Here is a 23,794-nt window from a genome sequence, read left to right as displayed (position 1 = left end):
ATACATAACAGATACATAACAGATACATAACATAACAGATACATAACAGATACATAACATAACAGATACATAACAGATACATAACATAACAGATACATAACATAACAGATACATAACAGATACATAACAGATACATAACAGATAACAGATATAACAGATACATAAATATATAACATAAGATACATAACAGATACATAACAGATACATAACAGATACATAACAGATACATAACAGATACATAACAGATACATAACAGATACATAACAGATACATAACAGATACATAACATAACAGATACATAACAGATACATAACATAACAGATACATAATATAACAGATACATAACAGATACATAACATAACAGATACATAACAGAGATAACATAACAGATACATAAACAGATACATAAATAAGATACATAACAGGATAACAGATACATAACAGAACATAACAGATACATATAACAGATAACATAACAGATATAAGATACATAACATAACAGATACATAACAGATACATAGATACATAACAGATACATAACAGATATAACATAACAGATAACATATAACATAACAGATACATAACAGATACATAACATAACAGATACATAACATAACAGATACATAAGATACATAACAGAACATAACAGATACATAACAGATAATATAACATATACAGATAACATAACAGATATAACAGATAACATAACATAATACATAACAGATACATAACAGATACATAACAGATACATAACAGATATATAACATAACAGATACATAACAGATACATAACAGATACACAGATACATAACAGATACATAACAGATACATAACAGATATATAACAGATACATAACAGATACATAACAGATACATAACATAACAGATACATAACAGATACATAACAGATACATAACAGATATATAACAGATACATAACAGATATATAACAGATACATAACAGATATAACAGATACATAACAGATACATAACAGATACATAACATAACAGATACATAACAGATAACAGATACATAACAGATATATAACATAACAGATACATAACAGATACATAACATAACAGATACATAACAGATACATAACAGATATATAACAGATACATAACAGATACATAACAGATACATAACAGATACATAACAGATACATAACAGAACATAACAGATACATAACAGATACATAACAGATACATAACAGATACATAACATAAGATACATAACATAACAGATACATAACAGAACATAACAGATACATAACATAACAGATACATAACATAACAAATAACATAACAGAACATAATATAACAGATACATAACAGATACATAACAGATACATAACATAACAGATACATAACAGATACATAACATAACAGATACATATACATAACAGATACATAACAGATACATAATATAACAGATACATAACAGATACATAACAGATACATAACAGATACATAACAGATACATAACAGATACATAACAGATACATAACAGATACATAACAGATACATAACAGATACATAACAGATACATAACAGATACATAACAGATACATAACAGATACATAACAGATACATAACAGATACATAGATACATAACAGATACATAACATAACATACATAATACATAACAGATACATAACATACATAACAGATACATAACAGATACATAACAGATACATAACATAACATAACAGATACATAACAGATACATAACAGAACATAACAGATACATAACAGATACATAACAGATATATAACATAACAGATACATAATATAACATAACAGATACATAACAGATACATAACAGATAACAGATACATAACAGATACATAACAGATACATAACAGATACATAACAGATACATAACATAACGGATATATAACAGATACATAACAGATACATAACAGATACATAACAGATACATAACAGATACATAACAGATACATAACATAACAGATACATAACAGATAACAGATACATAACAGATACATAACAGATACATAACATAACAGATACATAACAGATACATAACAGATACATAACAGATACATAACAGATACATAACAGATAACAGATACATAACAGATACATAACAGATATATAACAGATACATAATATAACAGATACATAACAGATACATAACAGATACATAACATAACAGATACATAACAGATACATAACATAACAGATAACAGATACATAACAGATATATAACAGATACATAACAGATACATAACAGATACATAACAGATACATAACATAACAGATACATAACAGATATATAACAGATACATAACAGATACATAACAGATACATAACAGATACATAACAGATACATAACATATACATATATATAACAGATACATAACAGATACATAACATAATAGATACATAACATAACAGATACATAACAGATACATAACAGATACATAACAGATACATAACAGATACATAACAGATACATAACAGATACATAACAAATACATAACATAACAGATATATAACATAACAGATACATAACAGATACATAACATAACAGATACATAACAAACACATAATATAACAGATACATAACATAACAGATACATAAATAACAGATACATAACAGATACATAACAGATACATAACAGATACATAACAGATACATAACATAACAGATACATAACAGATACATAACAGATACATAACAGATACATAACAGATACATAACATAACAGATACATAACAGATATATAACAGATACATAACATAACAGATACATAACAGATACATAACAGAACATAACAGATACATAACAGATACATAACATAACAGATACATAACAGATACATAACATAACATAACAGATACATAACAGATACATAACAGATACATAACATAACAGATACATAACAGATACATAACAGATAACAGATACATAACAGATAACATAACAGATACATAATATAACAGATACATAACAGATACATAACAGATACATAACATAACAGATACATAACATAACAGATACATAACAGATACATAACAGATACATAACATAACAGATATATAACAGATACATAACAGATACATAACAGATACATAATATAACAGATACATAATATAACAGATACATAATATAACAGATACATAACAGATACATAACAGATATATAACAGATACCTAACAAATACATAATACAACAGATACATAACAGATATATAACAGATACATAACAGATACATAACAGATACATAATATAACAGATACATAATATAACAGATACCTAACAAATACATAATACAACAGATACATAACAGATATATAACAGATATATAACAGATACATAACAGATACATAACAGATATATAACATAACAGATACATAACAGATACATAACATAACAGATACATAACATAACAGATACATAACATAACAGATACATAACAGATACATAACAGATACATAACATAACAGATATATAACATAACAGATACATAACATAACAGATATATAACATAACAGATACATAACAGATACATAACATAACAGATATATAACATAACAGATACATAACATAACAGATATATAACATAACAGATACATAACATAACAGATATATAACATAACAGATACATAACATAACAGATATATAACATAACAGATACATAACATAACAGATATATAACATAACAGATACATAACATAACAGATATATAACATAACAGATACATAACAGATCCATAACATAACAGATACATAACAGATACATAACAGATACATAACATAACAGATATATAACATAACAGATACATAACATAACAGATACATAACATAACAGATATATAACATAACAGATACATAACATAACAGATACATAACATAACAGATACATAACAGATACATAACAGATACATAATATAACAGATACATAACAGATTCATAACATATACATAACAGATTCATAATATAACATAACAGATACATAACAGATACATAACATAACAGATACATAACAGATACATAACAGATATATAACAGATATATAACATAACAGATATATAACATAACAGATATATAACATATACATACCAGATACATAACAGATATATAACATAACAGATATATAACATAACAGATATATAACATATACATAACAGATACATAACAGATATATAACATAACAGATATATAACATAACAGATATATAACATATACATACCAGATACATAACAGATATATAACATAACAGATACAAAACAGATTCATAACATAACAGATACGTAACAGATACATAACATAACAGATATATAACAGATACATAACATAACAGATATATAACATAACAGATACATAACATAACAGATATATAACATAACAGATACATAACATAACAGATATATAACATAACAGATATATAACATAACATATACATAACAGATATATAACATAAAAGATACATAACAGATATATAACATAACAGATACATAACATAACAGATACATAACATAACAGATACATAACATAACAGATATATAACATAACAGATACATAACATAACAGATACATAACAGATACATAACATAACAGATACATAACATAACAGATACATAACAGATACATAACAGATACATAACAGATACATAACATAACAGATACATAACATAACAGATACATAACAGATACATAACAGATACATAACATAACAGATACATAACAGATATATAACAGATACATAACAGATATATAACATAACAGATACATAACATAACAGATACATAACATAACAGATACATAACAGATATATAACATAACATATACATAACAGATATATAACAGATACATAACAGATACATAACAGATACATAACAGATATATAACAGATACATAACATAACAGATACATAACAGATACATAACAGATATATAACAGATACATAACAGATACATAACATAACAGATACATAACAGATACATAACAGATAACAGATACATAACATAACAGATACATAACAGATACATAACAGATACATAACATAACAGATACATAACAGATACATAACATAACAGATACATAACAGATATATAACAGATACATAACAGATACATAACAGATACATAACAGATATATAACAGATACATAACATAACAGATACATAACAGATACATAACAGATACATAACAGATACATAACAGATACATAACATAACAGATACATAACAGATACATAACAGATATATAACATAACATAACAGATACATAACAGATACATAACATAACAGATACATAACAGATACATAACAGATACATAACAGATACATAACAGATACATAACAGATACATAACAGATACATAACAGATATATATAACAGATACATAACAGATACATAACAGATACATAACATAACAGATATAACATAACAGATACATAACAGATACATAACATAACAGATACATAACAGATACATAACAGATACATAACAGATATATAACAGATACATAACAGATACATAACAGATACATAACAGATATATAACATAACAGATACATAACAGATACATAACATAACAGATACATAACAGATACATAACAGATACAGATACATAACAGATACATAACAGATACATAACAGATACATAACAGATACATAACATAACAGATACATAACAGATACATAACAGATATATAACATAACAGATACATAACAGATACATAACATAACAGATACATAACAGATACATAACAGATACATAACAGATATATAACAGATACATAACATATAACAGATACATAACAGATACATAACAGATATATAACATAACAGATACATAACAGATACATAACATAACAGATACATAACAGATATATAACAGATACATAACATAACAGATACATAACAGATACATAACATAACAGATACATAACAGATACATAACAGATACATAACAGATACATAACAGATACATAACAGATACATAACATAACAGATACATAACAGATACATAACAGATACATAACAGATACATAACATAACAGATACATAACAGATACATAACAGATACATAACAGATACATAATATAACAGATACATAATATAACAGATACATAATATAACAGATACATAATATAACAGATACATAATATAACAGATACATAACAGATACATAACATAACAGATACATAACAGATACATAACAGATACATAACATAACAGATACATAACATAACAGATACATAACATATTCATAATATAACAGATACATAACATAACAGATACATAACAGATACATCATATAACAGATTCATAACATAACATATTCATAACTAATACATATTATAATGTAACAGCATGAAAAGGAAAATACAAGTTTGTGCTATTACCTCACACTTGTGGCAGTGCCACAATATGTGACATATTGTGTTGTGTCAATGCTGACATCTATGTCTACATCTATGTCTACATCTGTCTACATCTACGTCTACATCTACATCTATGTCTACATCTATGTCTACATCTATGTCTACATCTGTCTACATCTACATCTACATCTATGTCTACATCTATGTCTACGTCTACATCTATGTCTACATCTATGTCTACATCTATGTCTACATCTACATCTACGTCTACATCTATGTCTACATCTATGTCTACATCTACATCTATGTCTACATCTATGTCTACATCTACATCTATGTCTACATCTATGTCTACATCTACATCTATGTCTACATCTACGTCTACATCTATGTCTACATCTACATCTATGTCTACATCTATGTCTACATCTACATCTATGTCTACATCTATGTCTACATCTACATCTATGTCTACATCTACGTCTACATATACGTCTACATCTATGTCTACATCTACATCTATGTCTACATCTATGTCTACATCTACATCTATGTCTACATCTATGTCTACATCTACGTCTACATCTATGTCTACATCTAAGTCTACATCTACATCTACGTCTACATCTACGTCTACATCTATGTCTACATCTACGTCTACATCTACGTCTACATCTATGTCTACATCTGTCTACATCTACGTCTACATCTACGTCTACATCTACGTCTACATCTACGTCTACATCTATGTCTACATCTATGTCTACATCTACATCTATGTCTACATCTATGTCTACATCTACATCTACGTCTACATCTATATCTATGTCTACATCTATGTCTACATCTACATCTACGTCTACATCTATGTCTACATCTATGTCTACATCTACATCTACGTCTACATCTACATCTATGTCTACATCTATGTCTACATCTACATCTACGTCTACATCTATGTCTACATCTATGTCTACATCTACATCTATGTCTACATCTATGTCTACATCTACATCTATGTCTACATCTATGTCTACATCTATGTCTACATCTACATCTACGTCTACATCTATGTCTACATCTATGTCTACATCTACATCTACGTCTACATCTATATCTATGTCTACATCTATGTCTACATCTACATCTACGTCTACATCTATGTCTACATCTACATCTACGTCTACGTCTACATCTATGTCTACATCTATGTCTACATCTACATCTACGTCTACATCTATGTCTACATCTATGTCTACATCTACATCTATGTCTACATCTATGTCTACATCTACATCTATGTCTACATCTATGTCTACATCTACATCTACGTCTACATCTATGTCTACATCTATGTCTACATCTACATCTATGTCTACATCTATGTCTACATCTATGTCTACATCTATGTCTACATCTACGTCTACATCTATGTCTACATCTATGTCTACATCTACATCTATGTCTACATCTATGTCTACATCTATGTCTACATCTATGTCTACATCTATGTCTACATCTATGTCTACATCTATGTCTACATCTACATCTACATCTATGTCTACATCTATGTCTACATCTACATCTATGTCTACATCTATGTCTACATCTACATCTATGTCTACATCTACGTCTACATCTATGTCTACATCTACATCTATGTCTACATCTATATCTATGTCTACATCTACATCTATGTCTACATCTACATCTATGTCTACATCTATGTCTGACCGTATTTTCACCACTGTTGTCTTTTCTCTCCCAACAGACGGACTTTGAGAAAGACGTTGACATCGCCTGTCGATCAGGTAACAAACAGACAGTTAATGAGCTTCTGATTACATTGCCTATTGAAATTAATGCCCTAAAAAGAGGTTAGACACAATGGGGGTAAAAACAACATCAAATAACTTCCCAGGTTGTGTAACAGCCCACTATCCACATTGGACTCCTGCTGGCTTAATTATCAAAACAGGCCCATTTGATGTGAGAACAGGCTTGCATCCCAAATGGATCCCTATTCCCTATATAGTTCACTACTTTACCCATGGGCCCTGGTCACAGGTCACACTATAAAGGGAATAGGGGTGCCATTTGGGACCCAGGCGAGGAGTGATAAAGGGGAGGCTTCAGTGAAAAAAGAGAATTTGTTAGGTGTCAGAAAGCCGGCTAGCTTTCTGTGTGGGATGAAACGCATTGTTTGATATCAAAGAGAAGGGTAAGATAGAGTGGGAGAGTCATGAATTTGAATAATAATGACAGCGCTTCTCATTTTAAACATCCCTTTGTACTTGTTGTTTATTAACAAAATGGCCGACGGGAAAGCATTGCACTGTAGCCCTGCTTTCATTGGTTTTGTTGATGACTCATGTTTAAAGTATTGTGTTTTTAAGAGTGTGTAAGGTGTCCAATCACAAACACATATTTTGACCAATAGGTAAATGTTCATTGTGTAAATACTCCTCTAACAAAACCAATGGTTCGAACCGCAGGTCTCTATCATAATCCGTTCCAAATTGATTGGAGTTTTTACCCTTGTAGGATGGTGAAGATTTGGGTGACTAAATCAATGGAGGCCTGAGAAAAAAGTGGTCTAAAATGTGGAAAATAGCTTTGTGTCAAACAGGCTGGATGCTGTGAGAGAATTAAGGCTAACTGACAGTCAGCTGTGACAGAGCCTGGACTCGAACCCAGAATCTCTGGTGGCCCAGCTAGCACTGCAATGTTGTGCCTTAGACCACTGTGCCACTCAGGAGGCCTGACTGCAAAATTCCAACAGTGTAATTAATATATTTGATAATGCTATCACAAAAATAAACATTTGGGTAACATTAGAATACAATTTGTGTTTTCTATTTGAAATAACACAATGGCGTTTTCATTAGTTGAAGTTACTGTAGGCTAAATGTAAAATATATATATATATCTAATTGTTCAATCAATTCTATTTGTGGAGTACCTTAGTAAAAACTGTGAAACAGAATGAATATTTCATTTGAACATGATAACAGCCTCATCATTATAAGACCTTGATGAAAACAACATTAGCCTTAACATCATCATAAGGCCTTGATGAAAATGTCAGTAGCCTCAACATCATCATAAGGCCTTGATGAAAACATCAGTAGTCTCAACATCATCATAAGGCCTTGATGAAAACAACAGTAGCCTCAACATCATCATAAGGCCTTGATGAAAACAACAGTAGCCTCAACATCATCATAAGGCCTTGATGAAAACAACAGTAGCCTCAACATCATCATAAGGCCTTGATGAAAACAACAGTAGCCTCAACATCATCATAAGGTCTTGATAAATCGTGAAACTCGGCACAAAAGCAGTTATAATGCATAATGCAAAGGCATTATAATGAATATAAGTTTAAAAAAATAATCAAATTATTGTCAGCTCGTTCTTGTGTACATCTTCACGCAACGGCATCAGTTGGATTTAATTTAGCTGTTATTCCTTGTCCTGACAATAAACACAATTTGAGTACCTTTCACTTGCTTGACACACTTTGACATGCCTTTGTTTGGTTGTAGTTGGTAATAGAGTCTCTGGTTTTCTCTTTATTGTGTCCAATTGTCTTGTCATTCTTCCACACCGTTGTACCACAACACCACGGCTGTGCCAGTGCCTTATTTTGCACAGAGGGAGGGAGCTCCTGACTCACTTTGTTCATAGTGCCGGCCAGACTTGTTTTCTTTTCAAGCTTGTTGTTCACCAACGACAGTGAATTGAAGACATTTTCCATGGTGACATTGCTCCCCTTGCCAACCTAGGGTTTATTTTTTAACATCTAATTGACTAGGCAAGTCAGTTAAGAAAAAAATCTTATTTACAACTACAGCCTGGGAACAGTGGATTAACTGCCTTGTTCAGGAGCAGGATGACAGAGTTTTACCTTGTCAGCTCGAGGATTTGATGTAGCAACTTTTTGGTTACTGGCCCAATGCTCTTACCACTAGGCTACCTGCCGCCCCGAAGGTTCCACAAGCCTCATCACCACATTCTCCGACACTTGCGCCTGCTGCCCCGAAGGTTCCACAAGCTTCATCACCACATTCTGACACTTGCGCCTGCTGCCCCGAAGGTTCCACTAGCCTCATCACCACATTCTGACACTTGCGCCTGCTGCCCCGAAGGTTCCACTAGCCTCATCACCACATTCTGACACTTGCGCCTGCTGTCCCGAAGGTTCCACTAGCCTCATCACCACATTCTCCGACACTTGTGCCTGCTGCCCCGAAGGTTCCACTAGCCTCATCACCACATTCTCCGACACTTGCGCCTGCTGCCCCGAAGCTTCCACTAGCCTCATCACCACATTCTGACACTTGCGCCTGCCGCCCCGAAGGTTCCACTAGCCTCATCACCACATTCATCACTTGCGCCTGCCGCCCCGAAGGTTCCACTAGCCTCATCACCACATTCTCTGACACTTGCGCCTGCCGCCCCGAAGGTTCCACAAGCCTCATCACCACATTCTCCGACACTTGCGCCTGCTGCCCCGAAGGTTCCACAAGCTTCATCACCACATTCTGACACTTGCGCCTGCTGCCCCGAAGGTTCCACTAGCCTCATCACCACATTCTGACACTTGCGCCTGCCGCCCCGAAGGTTCCACTAGCCTCATCACCACATTCTGACACTTGCGCCTGCCACCCCGAAGGTTCCACTAGCCTTGTCACCACATTCTCTGACACTTGCGCCTGCCGCCCCGAAGGTTCCACTAGCCTCATCACCACATTCTCTGACACTTGCGCCTGCCGCCCCGAAGGTTCCACTAGCCTCATCACCACATTCTGACACTTGCGCCTGCCGCCCCGAAGGTTCCACTAGCCTCATCACCACATTCTGACACTTGCGCCTGCTGCCCCGAAGGTTCCACTAGCCTCATCACCACATTCTGACACTTGCGCCTGCCGCCCGAAGGTTCCACAAGCCTCATCACCACATTCTCCGACACTTGCGCCTGCTGCCCCGAAGGTTCCACAAGCTTCATCACCACATTCTGACACTTGCGCCTGCTGCCCCGAAGGTTCCACTAGCCTCATCACCACATTCTGACACTTGCGCCTGCTGTCCCGAAGGTTCCACTAGCCTCATCACCACATTCTCCGACACTTGCGCCTGCTGCCCCGAAGGTTCCACTAGCCTCATCACCACATTCTGACACTTGCGCCTGCTGCCCCGAAGGTTCCACTAGCCTCATCACCACATTCTGACACTTGCGCCTGCCGCCCGGAAGGTTCCACAAGCCTCATCACCACATTCTCCGACACTTGCGCCTGCTGCCCCGAAGGTTCCACATGCTTCATCACCACATTCTGACACTTGCGCCTGCTGCCCCGACGGTTCCACTAGCCTCATCACCACATTCTGACACTTGCGCCTGCTGTCCCGAAGGTTCCACTAGCCTCATCACCACATTCTCTGACACTTGTGCCTGCTGCCCCGAAGGTTCCACTAGCCTCATCACCACATTCTGACACTTGCGCCTGCTGCCCCGAAGGTTCCACTAGCCTCATCACCACATTCTGACACTTGCGCCTGCTGTCCCGAAGGTTCCACTAGCCTCATCACCACATTCTCACTTGCGCCTGCTGCCCGAAGGTTCCACTAGCCTCATCACCACATTCTCTGACACTTGCGCCTGCCGCCCCGAAGGTTCCACTAGCCTCATCACCACATTCTGACACTTGCGCCTGCCGCCCTGAAGGTTCCACAAGCCTCATCACCACATTCATCACTTGCGCCTGCCGCCCCGAAGGTTCCACTAGCCTCATCACCACATTCTGACACTTGCGCCTGCCGCCCCAAAGGTTCCACTAGCCTCATCACCACATTTCTGACACTTGCGCCTGCCGCCCTGAAGGTTCCACAAGCCTCATCACCACATTCTGACACTTGCGCCTGCCGCCCCGAAGGTTCCACAAGCCTCATCACCACATTCTGACACTTGCGCCTGCCGCCCCGAAGGTTCCACTAGCCTCATCACCACATTCTGACACTTGCACCTGCCGCCCCGAAGGTTCCACTAGCCTCATCACCACATTCTGACACTTGCGCCTGCCGCCCCGAAGGTTCCACTAGCCTCATCACCACATTCTCTGACACTTGCGCCTGCTGCCCGAAGGTTCCACAAGCCTCATCACCACATTCTGACACTTGCGCCTGCTGCCCCGAAGGTTCCACTAGCCTCATCACCACATTCTGACACTTGCGCCTGCTGCCCCGAAGGTTCCACTAGCTTCATCACCACATTCTGACACTTGCGCCTGCCGCCCCGAAGGTTCCACAAGCCTCATCACCACATTCTCCGACACTTGCGCCTGCTGCCCCGAAGGTTCCACAAGCTTCATCACCACATTCTGACACTTGCGCCTGCTGCCCCGAAGGTTCCACTAGCCTCATCACCACATTCTGACACTTGCGCCTGCTGTCCCGAAGGTTCCACTAGCCTCATCACCACATTCTCCGACACTTGTGCCTGCTGCCCCGAAGGTTCCACTAGCCTCATCACCACATTCTCCGACACTTGCGCCTGCTGCCCCGAAGCTTCCACTAGCCTCATCACCACATTCTGACACTTGCGCCTGCCGCCCCGAAGGTTCCACTAGCCTCATCACCACATTCATCACTTGCGCCTGCCGCCCCGAAGGTTCCACTAGCCTCATCACCACATTCTCTGACACTTGCGCCTGCCGCCCCGAAGGTTCCACTAGCCTCATCACCACATTCTGACACTTGCGCCTGCCGCCCTGAAGGTTCCACAAGCCTCATCACCACATTCATCACTTGCGCCTGCCGCCCCGAAGGTTCCACTAGCCTCATCACCACATTCTGACACTTGCGCCTGCCGCCCCGAAGGTTCCACTAGCCTCGTCACCACATTCTCTGACACGTGCGCCTGCGGCCCCGAAGGTTCCACAAGCCTCATCACCACATTCTGACACTTGCGCCTGCCGCCCCGAAGGTTCCACAAGCCTCATCACCACATTCTGACACTTGCGCCTGCCGCCCCGAAGGTTCCACTAGCCTCATCACCACATTCTGACACTTGCGCCTGCCGCCCCGAAGGTTCCACTAGCCTCATCACCACATTCTGACACTTGCGCCTGCCGCCCCGAAGGTTCCACTAGCCTCATCACCACATTCTCTGACACTTGCGCCTGCTGCCCGAAGGTTCCACAAGCCTCATCACCACATTCTGACACTTGCGCCTGCTGCCCCGAAGGTTCCACTAGCCTCATCACCACATTCTGACACTTGCGCCTGCCGCCCCGAAGGTTCCACTAGCCTCATCACCACATTCTGACACTTGCGCCTGCCGCCCCGAAGGTTCCACTAGCCTCATCACCACATTCTGACACTTGCGCCTGCTGCCCGATGTGGATATTTTCCCAGATAATAACCATGGACAATATATATTTCGATAATTAGAGAATGATAATGTATTATTTGTTTTATTTAGCTATAAGGTCGTATAGTAGCGGTTAGCGGAGTGTACCACAACTCCACAGTAGGGGGTTCTCCATTATATCACTTCACAGAACTACCGCTAATAAATAGGGCAAACCAAATTGGTTTTCCCCTACTCATCTGTAGATCTACTGCGCAGACTAGACCAGGGTTTCTCAAGCAAGACACATCACAACTACAGCTACCAGATGTATTATACTGCTCAAATATTAGACTATAAGACTTAGACTGCATTTCGGTCCGCAGGTGGTCGCATCCGCATTTCGGTCCGCGGGTAGTACAACTTTTCATTACATTTCATTACATTTCATTATAGTACAACGGTTTGATTTGTCTAATCTTAGCAATTTCTTCTTAGCTAGCTACATAGCCGTCTTTGTATCAAAGATAATTGCGTAATTATCGTATTTCGTCGTCCTAACGTAGTCTACACTGCTATCTGCCTAGCAGCTGGCCAGCTAGCAAACGTCCACCGTCTACCGAATAGCAGCACTGTAGAAACCATTACACTCAACTGAACGACTTGATTAGTGTAGTGTTAGCTAGCTACATTATCAAAGATAATTGTGTAGTCTAGAGCGATTTTCTAGGTTAGCTAGCCAGCTATTGTCGTTCTTTTAACGCAACGTATTCCGCTTCGCTCCACAGGTAGTATCATTTTCACACTGCGGTTTGATTTGTTTGCTAGCCAGCTACATAGCTAGCTACCCGTCTTTGTATCAAAGATAATAGATTTTCAGCACTGTAGAAATAGCAGCACTGTAGAAACGCTTTTTACACTCAACGGAACGACTTGATTAGTGTAGTGTCAACAACGCAGCCACTGCCAGCTAGCCTACAAAGTCAATAACGCAGCCACTGCCAGCTAGCCTACTTCAGCAGTACTGTATCATTTTAATCATTTTAGTCAATAAGATTCTTGCTACGTAAGCTTAACTTTCTGAACATTCGAGACGTGTAGTCCACTTGTCATTCCAATCTCTTTTGCATTATCGTAGCCTCTTCTGTAGCCTGTCAACTATGTGTCTGTCTATCCCTGTTCTCTCCTCTCTGCACAGACCATACAAACGCTCCACACCGCGTGGCCGCGGCCACCCTAATCTGGTGGTCCCAGCGCGCACGACCCACGTGGAGTTCCAGGTCTCCGGCAGCCTCTGGAACTGCCGATCTGCGGCCAACAAGGCAGAGTTCATCTCAGCCTATGCCCCCTCCAGTCCCTCGACTTCTTGGCACTGACGGAAACATGGATCACCACAGATAACACTGCTACTCCTACTGCTCTCTCTTCGTCCGCCCACGTGTTCTCGCACACCCCGAGAGCTTCTGGTCAGCGGGGTGGTGGCACCGGGATCCTCATCTCTCCCAAGTGGTCATTCTCTCTTTCTCCCCTTACCCATCTGTCTATCGCCTCCTTTGAATTCCATGCTGTCACAGTTACCAGCCCTTTCAAGCTTAACATCCTTATCATTTATCGCCCTCCAGGTTCCCTCTGAGAGTTCATCAATGAGCTTGATGCCTTGATAAGCTCCTTTCCTGAGGACGGCTCACCTCTCACAGTTCTGGGCTACTTTAACCTCCCCACGTCTACCTTTGACTCCTTCCTCTCTGCCTCCTTCTTTCCACTCTTCTCCTCTTTTGACCTCACCCTCTCACCTTCCCCCCCTACTCACAAGGCAGGCAATACGCTCGACCTCATCTTTACTAGATGCTGTTCTTCCACTAACCTCATTGCAACTCCCCTCCAAGTCTCCGACCACTACCTTGTATCCTTTTCCCTCTCGCTCTCATCCAACACTTCCCACACTGCCCCTACTCAGATGGTATCGCGCCGTCCCAACCTTCGCTCTCTCTCCCCCGCTACTCTCTCCTCTTCCATCCTATCATCTCTTCCCTCTGCTCAAACCTTCTCCAACCTATCTCCTGATTCTGCCTCCTCAACCCTCCTCTCCTCCCTTTCTGCATCCTTTGACTCTCTATGTCCCCTATCCTCCAGGCCGGCTCGGTCCTCCCCTCCCGCTCCGTGGCTCGACGACTCATTGCGAGCTCACAGAACAGAGCTCCGGGCAGCCGAGCGGAAATGGAGGAAAACTCGCCTCCCTGCGGACCTGGCATCCTTTCACTCCCTCCTCTCTACATTTTCCTCTTCTGTCTCTGCTGCTAAAGCCACTTTCTATCACTCTAAATTCCAACCCTAACCCTAACCCTAAGAAGCTCTTTGCCACCTTCTCCTCCCTCCTGAATCCTCCTCCCCCCCTCCTCCCTCTCTGCAGATGACTTCGTCAACCATTTTGAAAAGAAGGTCGACGACATCCGATCCTCGTTTGCTAAGTCAAACGACACCGCTGGTTCTGCTCACACTGCCCTACCCTGTGCTCTGACCTCTTTCTCCCCTCTCTCTCCAGATGAAATCTCGCGTCTTGTGACGGCCGGCCGCCCAACAACCTGCCCGCTTGACCCTATCCCCTCCTCTCTTCTCCAGACCATTTCCGGAGACCTTCTCCCTTACCTCACCTCGCTCATCAACTCATCCCTGACCGCTGGCTACGTCCCTTCCGTCTTCAAGAGAGCGAGAGTTGCACCCCTTCTGAAAAAACCTACACTTGATCCCTCCGATGTCAACAACTACAGACCAGTATCCCTTCTTTCTTTTCTCTCCAAAACTCTTGAACGTGCCGTCCTTGGCCAGCTCTCCCACTATCTCTCTCAGAATGACCTTCTTGATCCAAATCAGTCAGGTTTCAAGACTAGTCATTCAACTGAGACTGCTCTTCTCTGTATCACGGAGGCACTCCGCACTGCTAAAGCTAACTCTCTCTCCTCTGCTCTCATCCTTCTAGACCTATCGGCTGCCTTCGATACTGTGAACCATCAGATCCTCCTCTCCACCCTCTCCGAGTTGGGCATCTCCGGCGCGGCCCACGCTTGGATTGCGTCCTACCTGACAGGTCGCTCCTACCAGGTGGCGTGGCGAGAATCTGTCTCCTCACCACGTGCTCTCACCACTGGTGTCCCCCAGGGCTCTGTTCTAGGCCCTCTCCTATTCTCGCTATACACCAAGTCACTTGGCTCTGTCATAACCTCACATGGTCTCTCCTATCATTGCTATGCAGACGACACACAATTAATCTTCTCCTTTCCCCCTTCTGATGACCAGGTGGCGAATCGCATCTCTGCATGTCTGGCAGACATATCAGTGTGGATGACGGATCACCACCTCAAGCTGAACCTCGGCAAGACGGAGCTGCTCTTCCTCCCGGGAAGGACTGCCCGTTCCATGATCTCGCCATCACGGTTGACAACTCCATTGTGTCCTCCTCCCAGAGCGCTAAGAACCTTGGCGTTATCCTGGACAACACCCTGTCGTTCTCAACTAACATCAAGGCGGTGGCCCGTTCCTGTAGGTTCATGCTCTACAACATCCGCAGAGTACGACCCTGCCTCACACAGGAAGCGGCGCAGGTCCTAATCCAGGCACTTGTCATCTCCCATCTGGATTACTGCAACTCGCTGTTGGCTGGGCTCCCTGCCTGTGCCATTAAACCCCTACAACTCATCCAGAACGCCGCCGCCCGTCTGGTGTTCAACCTTCCCAAGTTCTCTCACGTCACCCCGCTCCTCCGCTCTCTCCACTGGCTTCCAGTTGAAGCTCGCATCCGCTACAAGACCATGGTGCTTGCCTACGGAGCTGTGAGGGGAACGGCACCTCAGTACCTCCAGGCTCTGATCAGGCCCTACACCCAAACAAGGGCACTGCGTTCATCCACCTCTGGCCTGCTCGCCTCCCTACCACTGAGGAAGTACAGTTCCCGCTCAGCCCAGTCAAAACTGTTCGCTGCTCTGGCCCCCCAATGGTGGAACAAACTCCCTCACGACGCCAGGACAGCGGAGTCAATCACCACCTTCCGGAGACACCTGAAACCCCACCTCTTTAAGGAATACCTAGGATAGGATAAAGTAATCCTTCTCACCCCCCTTAAAAGATTTAGATGCACTATTGTAAAGTGGCTGTTCCACTGGATGTCATAAGGTGAATGCACCAATTTGTAAGTCGCTCTGGATAAGAGCGTCTGCTAAATGACTTAAATGTAAATGTAAATGATATTGAAAGCCATTCAGCATGTACACTACCGTTCAAAAGTTTGGGGTCACTTAGAAATGTCATTGTTTTTGAAAGAAAAGCAAAACATTTTTTTAAATAACATCATATTGATCAGAAATACAGTGTAGACATTGTTAATGTTGTAAATGACTATTGTAGCTGGAAACGGCTGATTTTTTATAGAGTATCTACATAGGCGTACGGAGGCCAATTATCAGCAACCATCACTCCTGTGTTCCAATGGCACGTTGTGTTAGCAAATCCAAGTTTATCATTTTAAAAGGTCAATTGATTATTAGAATACCCTTTTGCGTGCGTGTATGTTAGCACAGCTGAAAACTCTTGTGTCGATTAAAGAAGCAATAAATGGGCCTTTTTTAGACTAGTTGAGTATCTGGAGCATCAGCATTTGTGGGTTCGATTACAGGCTCAAAATGGCCAGAAACAAATCATTTTATTCTGAAACTCGTCAGTTTATTCTTGTACTATTTAATGAGGCTGCCAGTTGAGGACTTGTGAGGCGTCTGTTTCTCAAACTAGACACTAATGTACTTGTCCTCAAAAAAATTGCTTTTCTTTCAAAAACAAGGACATTTCTAAGTGACCCCAAACTTTTGAACGGTAGTGTATAATTACGCATGCTCTCCCTGTGTAGCCTACTCCAAGTAGTCCAGAGTAAACTGATAAGACTGCTTTAATTTGGTGAACTGATAGAGGGAACATACCATTTTCAGATTAGGCCTATAATTAGAATAGATCATTACAATAGAATGGCCCGCCCTGTTCTTCATTCACAATTGGTGATTACATAATTATTCATTGTTCGCTTCTCCTCACTCATCAACTCCCCCATACTTTACTTAAGTTATTTAATTTGTTGTTATATGTGTGAAATTAGTTTTGGTATAGTTTAGGTTCAGTTCTCAGGCAAATGTGGAGTGATTATCAGCTGGGCAGTGGAGTGGAGCAGGCCCTACTGTTGGGAGAAGGAGTGGAGCAGGCCCTACTGTTGGGAGAAGGAGTGGAGCAGGCCCTACTGTTGGGAGAAGGAGTGGAGCAGGCCCTACTGTTGGGAGAAGGAGTGGAGCAGGCCCTACTGTTGGGAGAAGGAGGGGCAACAGGGGGAAACCTTTCCAAAAAATGACATGCCTTCTTAAAACTGGTTATAACTCCAGTTCTGTTGCTGATATTAAGACTTAAAGACTTAAAACATGGCAGAGTAATATACAAATGTATAAATCATGAGCAGTCATAATGACTGCTTTAGCGGTTCTAAAAAAAAGTAAAATCCAAATTCTGTCTGGAATCTATCTGGAATAACACCAGGAATACATAATAACTGTGCCAAGAATATATACCAGGAATAATCCCTCGCCTGCCTGCCCATCCCTCTGGCCATGGAGTCATACCACCTCCACCTCCATCACCCTCCATCACCCTCTACCCCTACCCCTCAGGCTGAAAACAAAAAGGGAAGTGTTATGTTTTCTGTTTCTGGCCGTGCTGCGCTGCTCTGCTCTGCTATGCTCTGCTCTGGGCTGGACACACACACACACACACACACACACACACACACACACACAAACACACACTGCTGACCTTGTGTTCTCCTTGCAGCCTGTTGGTTTTCAAACAGGCAATTCCCCTGTGGAGGATTCAGAAGGCCAAGATTAAAATGGCCGCAAATGCATCCCAAATGGCACCCTATTCCCTTCCTAGTGCACTACTTTTACCAGGACCAATAGGGACCAGCTCTCATCAAAAGTAGTGCATTATGTAGTGAATATGCTACCATTTGGGACGCAGACATCAGCTCTGCAGCGGTGGAGAGATGCACAGAGAACAGCAGTACAGGCTGTTCTGTCCCCAAACAGAGGGTATTTCTGACTTCTGACAAGGGAGCTTTTGAACAAAAAGCTAGCCTCTCCTGGTTATGTGTCTCGGGTTTTGAGGGTTTTCCAAGGTGAACCAAACCGTAATAAGATAAAAAGGTGTCTCAGGTATCCAGGATTTCAGGTGGAATTTGAGGAAAGTCCTCCTCAGAGGCTTGTCGGCTCTGTACTTAGTTATATCAGGAACATCTAATTCTCTATAGTGGCTCTGCTGAAGTAGTGTCCCTGCGTCCTATTTGAAGAGATCGGTAGTCAAGTTTGGTCTATTTCTTCCCAGCTGTATGAGGAAATAGTCATTACACTGTAAAATGGGCACATTCGGTTCATTGTTTCAATTTGTGCGAAGTGTCCTGGCATTATTATTTAAATTCTTTGTTTTTACATATATTCATCAAAAGGAAATGCAACAATGGTCTGAAATTGGAATGATTTAAAATAAGCATACAATATACAATATGAAATAAACAGATCATACAGTTCTCAGTATGGTGCATTCATTCCCCACTAACTCCCCTGTCTGTCAGTATGGTGCATTCATTCCCCACTAACTCCCATGTCTGTCAGTATGGTGCATTCATTCCCCACTAACTCCCCTGTCTGTCAGTATGTTGCATTCATTCCCCACTAACTCCCATGTCTGTCAGTATGGTGCATTCATTCCCCACTAACTCCCCTGTCTGTCAGTATGTTGCATTCATTCCCCACTAACTCCCATGTCTGTCAGAATGGTGCATTCATTCCCCACTAACTCCCATGTCTGTCAGTATGGTGCATTCATTCCCCACTAACTCCTATGTCTGTCAGAATGGTGCATTCATTCCCCACTAACTCCCATGTCTGTCAGTATGGTGCATTCATTCCCCACTAACTCCCATGTCTGTCAGAATGGTGCATTCATTCCCCACTAACTCCCATGTCTGTCAGTATTGTGCATTCATTCCACTAACTATCCTGTCTGTCAGAATGGTGCATTCATTCCTCACTAACTCCCATGTCTGTCAGAATGGTGCATTCATTCCCCACTAACTCCCCTTTCTCTCCTCTCCACAGCTCTCCACAAAGACATGGGCTCTTGCCGCGCAGCGACCATCACCGGCACCCTATCCCGCATCTCTCTGAATGACGAGGAGGATGAGAAGGGTCCCGAGGGGCTCAACTACTCCACCTTACCCGGCAACATCATCTCCAAGGTGATGATCCAGCAGCCCGGCATGCACATGGGCCCCATGGGAGACATGGGTGAGGGCTGCCTGGGCGACAGCGTGTCCGACATGCGCCGCACCGTCTACCTGTGCACCGATGATGCTCTCCGTCAGTCCGACCAGGATATGGGCGGGCACGGGCATGGCGGGATGGGCAGTGGCCACGACATGGGCAGCATGGGCGGTATGGGTGGTATGGGCGGACATTCACCTCAAAGCCAGATGATGGAGACAGACTACATCGTGATGCCACGAGCTTCGGCGGCGGCAGCAGGATCTGGGAACTGTAACACACTTCCCACTCTACTGAAGGACGATAGCTCCACCAAGATGAACATGGGCCTGGGCATGGGAGATACGCTGCCCCATGATAGGATGATGCAACACTACAAGATGGCACCAGACTTCATGAGCCCGACGGGGATGGGCGGGATTGGGGTCATGGAGCACATGAACATGGGGGTGAACATGGATCAGAACCTACAGCAGCAGTATGGGTCAGGAGGAGGACAGGAACACATGCAGCAGAACCTGCCCTTTGAACCCCGAACCGCTGTCAAGAACTTCCTGGCTGAGATGGAAGAGACTGGAGGGCTGTCGAGGAGCGAGACGGGATCCACCATATCCATGAGCTCCTTAGAGGTAGGCTGGAGAAGAGAAGACTGTTTAAGTGTTGGTTTGACCTTAGAGGTAGACTGGAGTGGAGAAGGCTGTTGAAGTGTTGGTTTAACCTTAGAGGTAGGCTGGAGTGGAGAAGACTGTTGAAGTGTTGATTTAACCTTAGAGGTAGGCTGGAGTGGAGAAGACTGTTGAAGTGTTGATTTAACCTTAGAGGTAGGCTGGAGTGGAGAAGACTATTGAAGTGTTGATTTAACCTTAGAGGTAGGCTGGAGTGGAGAAGGCTGTTGAAGTGTTGATTTAACCTTAGAGATAGGCTGGAGTGGAGAAGACTGTTGAAGTGTTGATTTAACCTTAGAGGTAGGCTGGAGTGGAGAAGACTGTTGAAGTGTTGGTTTAACCTTAGAGGTAGGCTGGAGTGGAGAAGGCTGTTGAAGTGTTGATTTAACCTTAGAGGTAGGCTGGAGTGGAGAAGACTGTTGAAGTGTTGATTTAACCTTAGAGGTAGGCTGGAGTGGAGAAGACTGTTGAAGTGTTGGTTTAACCTTGGAGGTAGGCTGGAGTGGAGAAGGCTGTTGAAGTGTTGATTTAACCTTAGAGGTAGGCTGGAGTGGAGAAGATTGTTGAAGTGTTGATTTAACCTTAGAGGTAGGCTGGAGTGGAGAAGACTGTTGAAGTGTTGGTTTAACCTTAGAGGTAGGCTGGAGTGGAGAAGGCTGTTGAAGTGTTGATTTAACCTTAGAGGTAGGCTGGAGTGGAGAAGACTGTTGAAGTGTGGGTTTAACATTAGAGGTAGGCTGGAGTGGAGAAGGCTGTTGAAGTGTTGGTTTAACCTTAGAGGTAGGCTGGAGTGGAGAAGGCTGTTGAAGTGTTGATTTAACCTTATAGGTAGGCTGGAGTGGAGAAGACTGTTGAAGTGTGGGTTTAACCTTAGAGGTAGGATGGAGTGGAGAAGGCTGTTGAAGTGTTGGTTTAACCTTAGAGGTAGGCTGGAATGGAGAAGACTGTTGAAGTGTTGGTTTAACCTTAGAGGTAGGCTGGAGTGGAGAAGACTGTTGAAGTGTTGGTTTAACCTTAGAGGTAGGCTGGAGTGGAGAAGGCTGTTGAAGTGTTGATTTAACCTTAGAGGTAGGCTGGAGTGGAGAAGAATGTTGAAGTGTTGATTTAACCTTAGAGGTAGGCTGGAGTGGAGAAGGCTGTTGAAGTGTTGGTTTAACCTTAGAGGTAGGCTGGAGTGGAGAAGACTGTTGAAGTGTTGGTTTGACCTTAGAGGTAGGCTGGAGTGGAGAAGACTGTTGAAGTGTTGATTTAACCTTAGAGGTAGGCTGGAGTGGAGAAGACTGTTGAAGTGTTGGTTTGACCTTAGAGGTAGGCTGGAGTGGAGAAGACTGTTGAAGTGTTGATTTAACCTTAGAGGTAGGCTGGAGTGGAGAAGACTGTTGAAGTGTTGGTTTAACCTTAGAGGTAGGCTGGAGTGGAGAAGGCTGTTGAAGTGTTGATTTAACCTTAGAGGTAGGCTGGAGTGGAGAAGACTGTTGAAGTGTTGGTTTAACCTTAGAGGTAGGCTGGAGTGGAGAAGACTGTTGAAGTGTTGATTTAACCTTAGAGGTAGGCTGGAGTGGAGAAGACTGTTGAAGTGTTGGTTTAACCTTAGAGGTAGGCTGGAGTGGAGAAGGCTGTTGAAGTGTTGGTTTAACCTTAGAGGTAGGCTGGAGTGGAGAAGACTGTTGAAGTGTTGGTTTAACCTTAGAGGTAGGCTGGAGTGGAGAAGACTGTTGAAGTGTTGGTTTAACCTTAGAGGTAGGCTGGAGTGGAGAAGGCTGTTGAAGTGTTGGTTTAACCTTAGAGGTAGGCTGGAGTGGAGAAGACTGTTGAAGTGTTGATTTAACCTTAGAGGTAGGCTGGAGTGGAGAAGACTGTTGAAGTGTTGATTTAACCTTAGAGGTAGGCTGGAGTGGAGAAGACTGTTGAAGTGTTGGTTTAACCTTAGAGGTAGGCTGGAGTGGAGAAGACTGTTGAAGTGTTGATTTAACCTTAGAGGTAGGCTGGAGTGGAGAAGACTGTTGAAGTGTTGGTTTAACCTTAGAGGTAGGCTGGAGTGGAGAAGGCTGTTGAAGTGTTGGTTTAACCTTAGAGGTA

At 41.4% G+C, this 23,794-nt stretch overlaps 1 protein-coding gene across 4 annotated transcripts in view; it reads left to right on the top strand.

Moving 5' to 3' along the window:
• Positions 1-23,794, top strand: part of adgrb3 (adhesion G protein-coupled receptor B3) — a 251,581-nt gene that overhangs the window by 218,969 nt on the left and 8,818 nt on the right. For all 4 annotated transcript variants that reach the window (XM_065023041.1, XM_065023038.1, XM_065023039.1 and 1 more), the window contains 2 exons: positions 8,125-8,164; positions 20,886-21,679. In XM_065023041.1, coding sequence (XP_064879113.1) covers positions 8,125-8,164; positions 20,886-21,679 — 834 coding nt within the window. The remainder of the gene's footprint in view (positions 1-8,124; positions 8,165-20,885; positions 21,680-23,794) is intronic.

This window comes from Oncorhynchus nerka, linkage group LG10 (assembly GCF_034236695.1).
Source record: "Oncorhynchus nerka isolate Pitt River linkage group LG10, Oner_Uvic_2.0, whole genome shotgun sequence".
NCBI classification, from domain to species: domain Eukaryota; kingdom Metazoa; phylum Chordata; class Actinopteri; order Salmoniformes; family Salmonidae; genus Oncorhynchus; species Oncorhynchus nerka.
The sequence above is the reverse complement of the archived record's forward strand: the minus strand, read 5'-3'. Positions and strand labels throughout refer to the sequence as shown.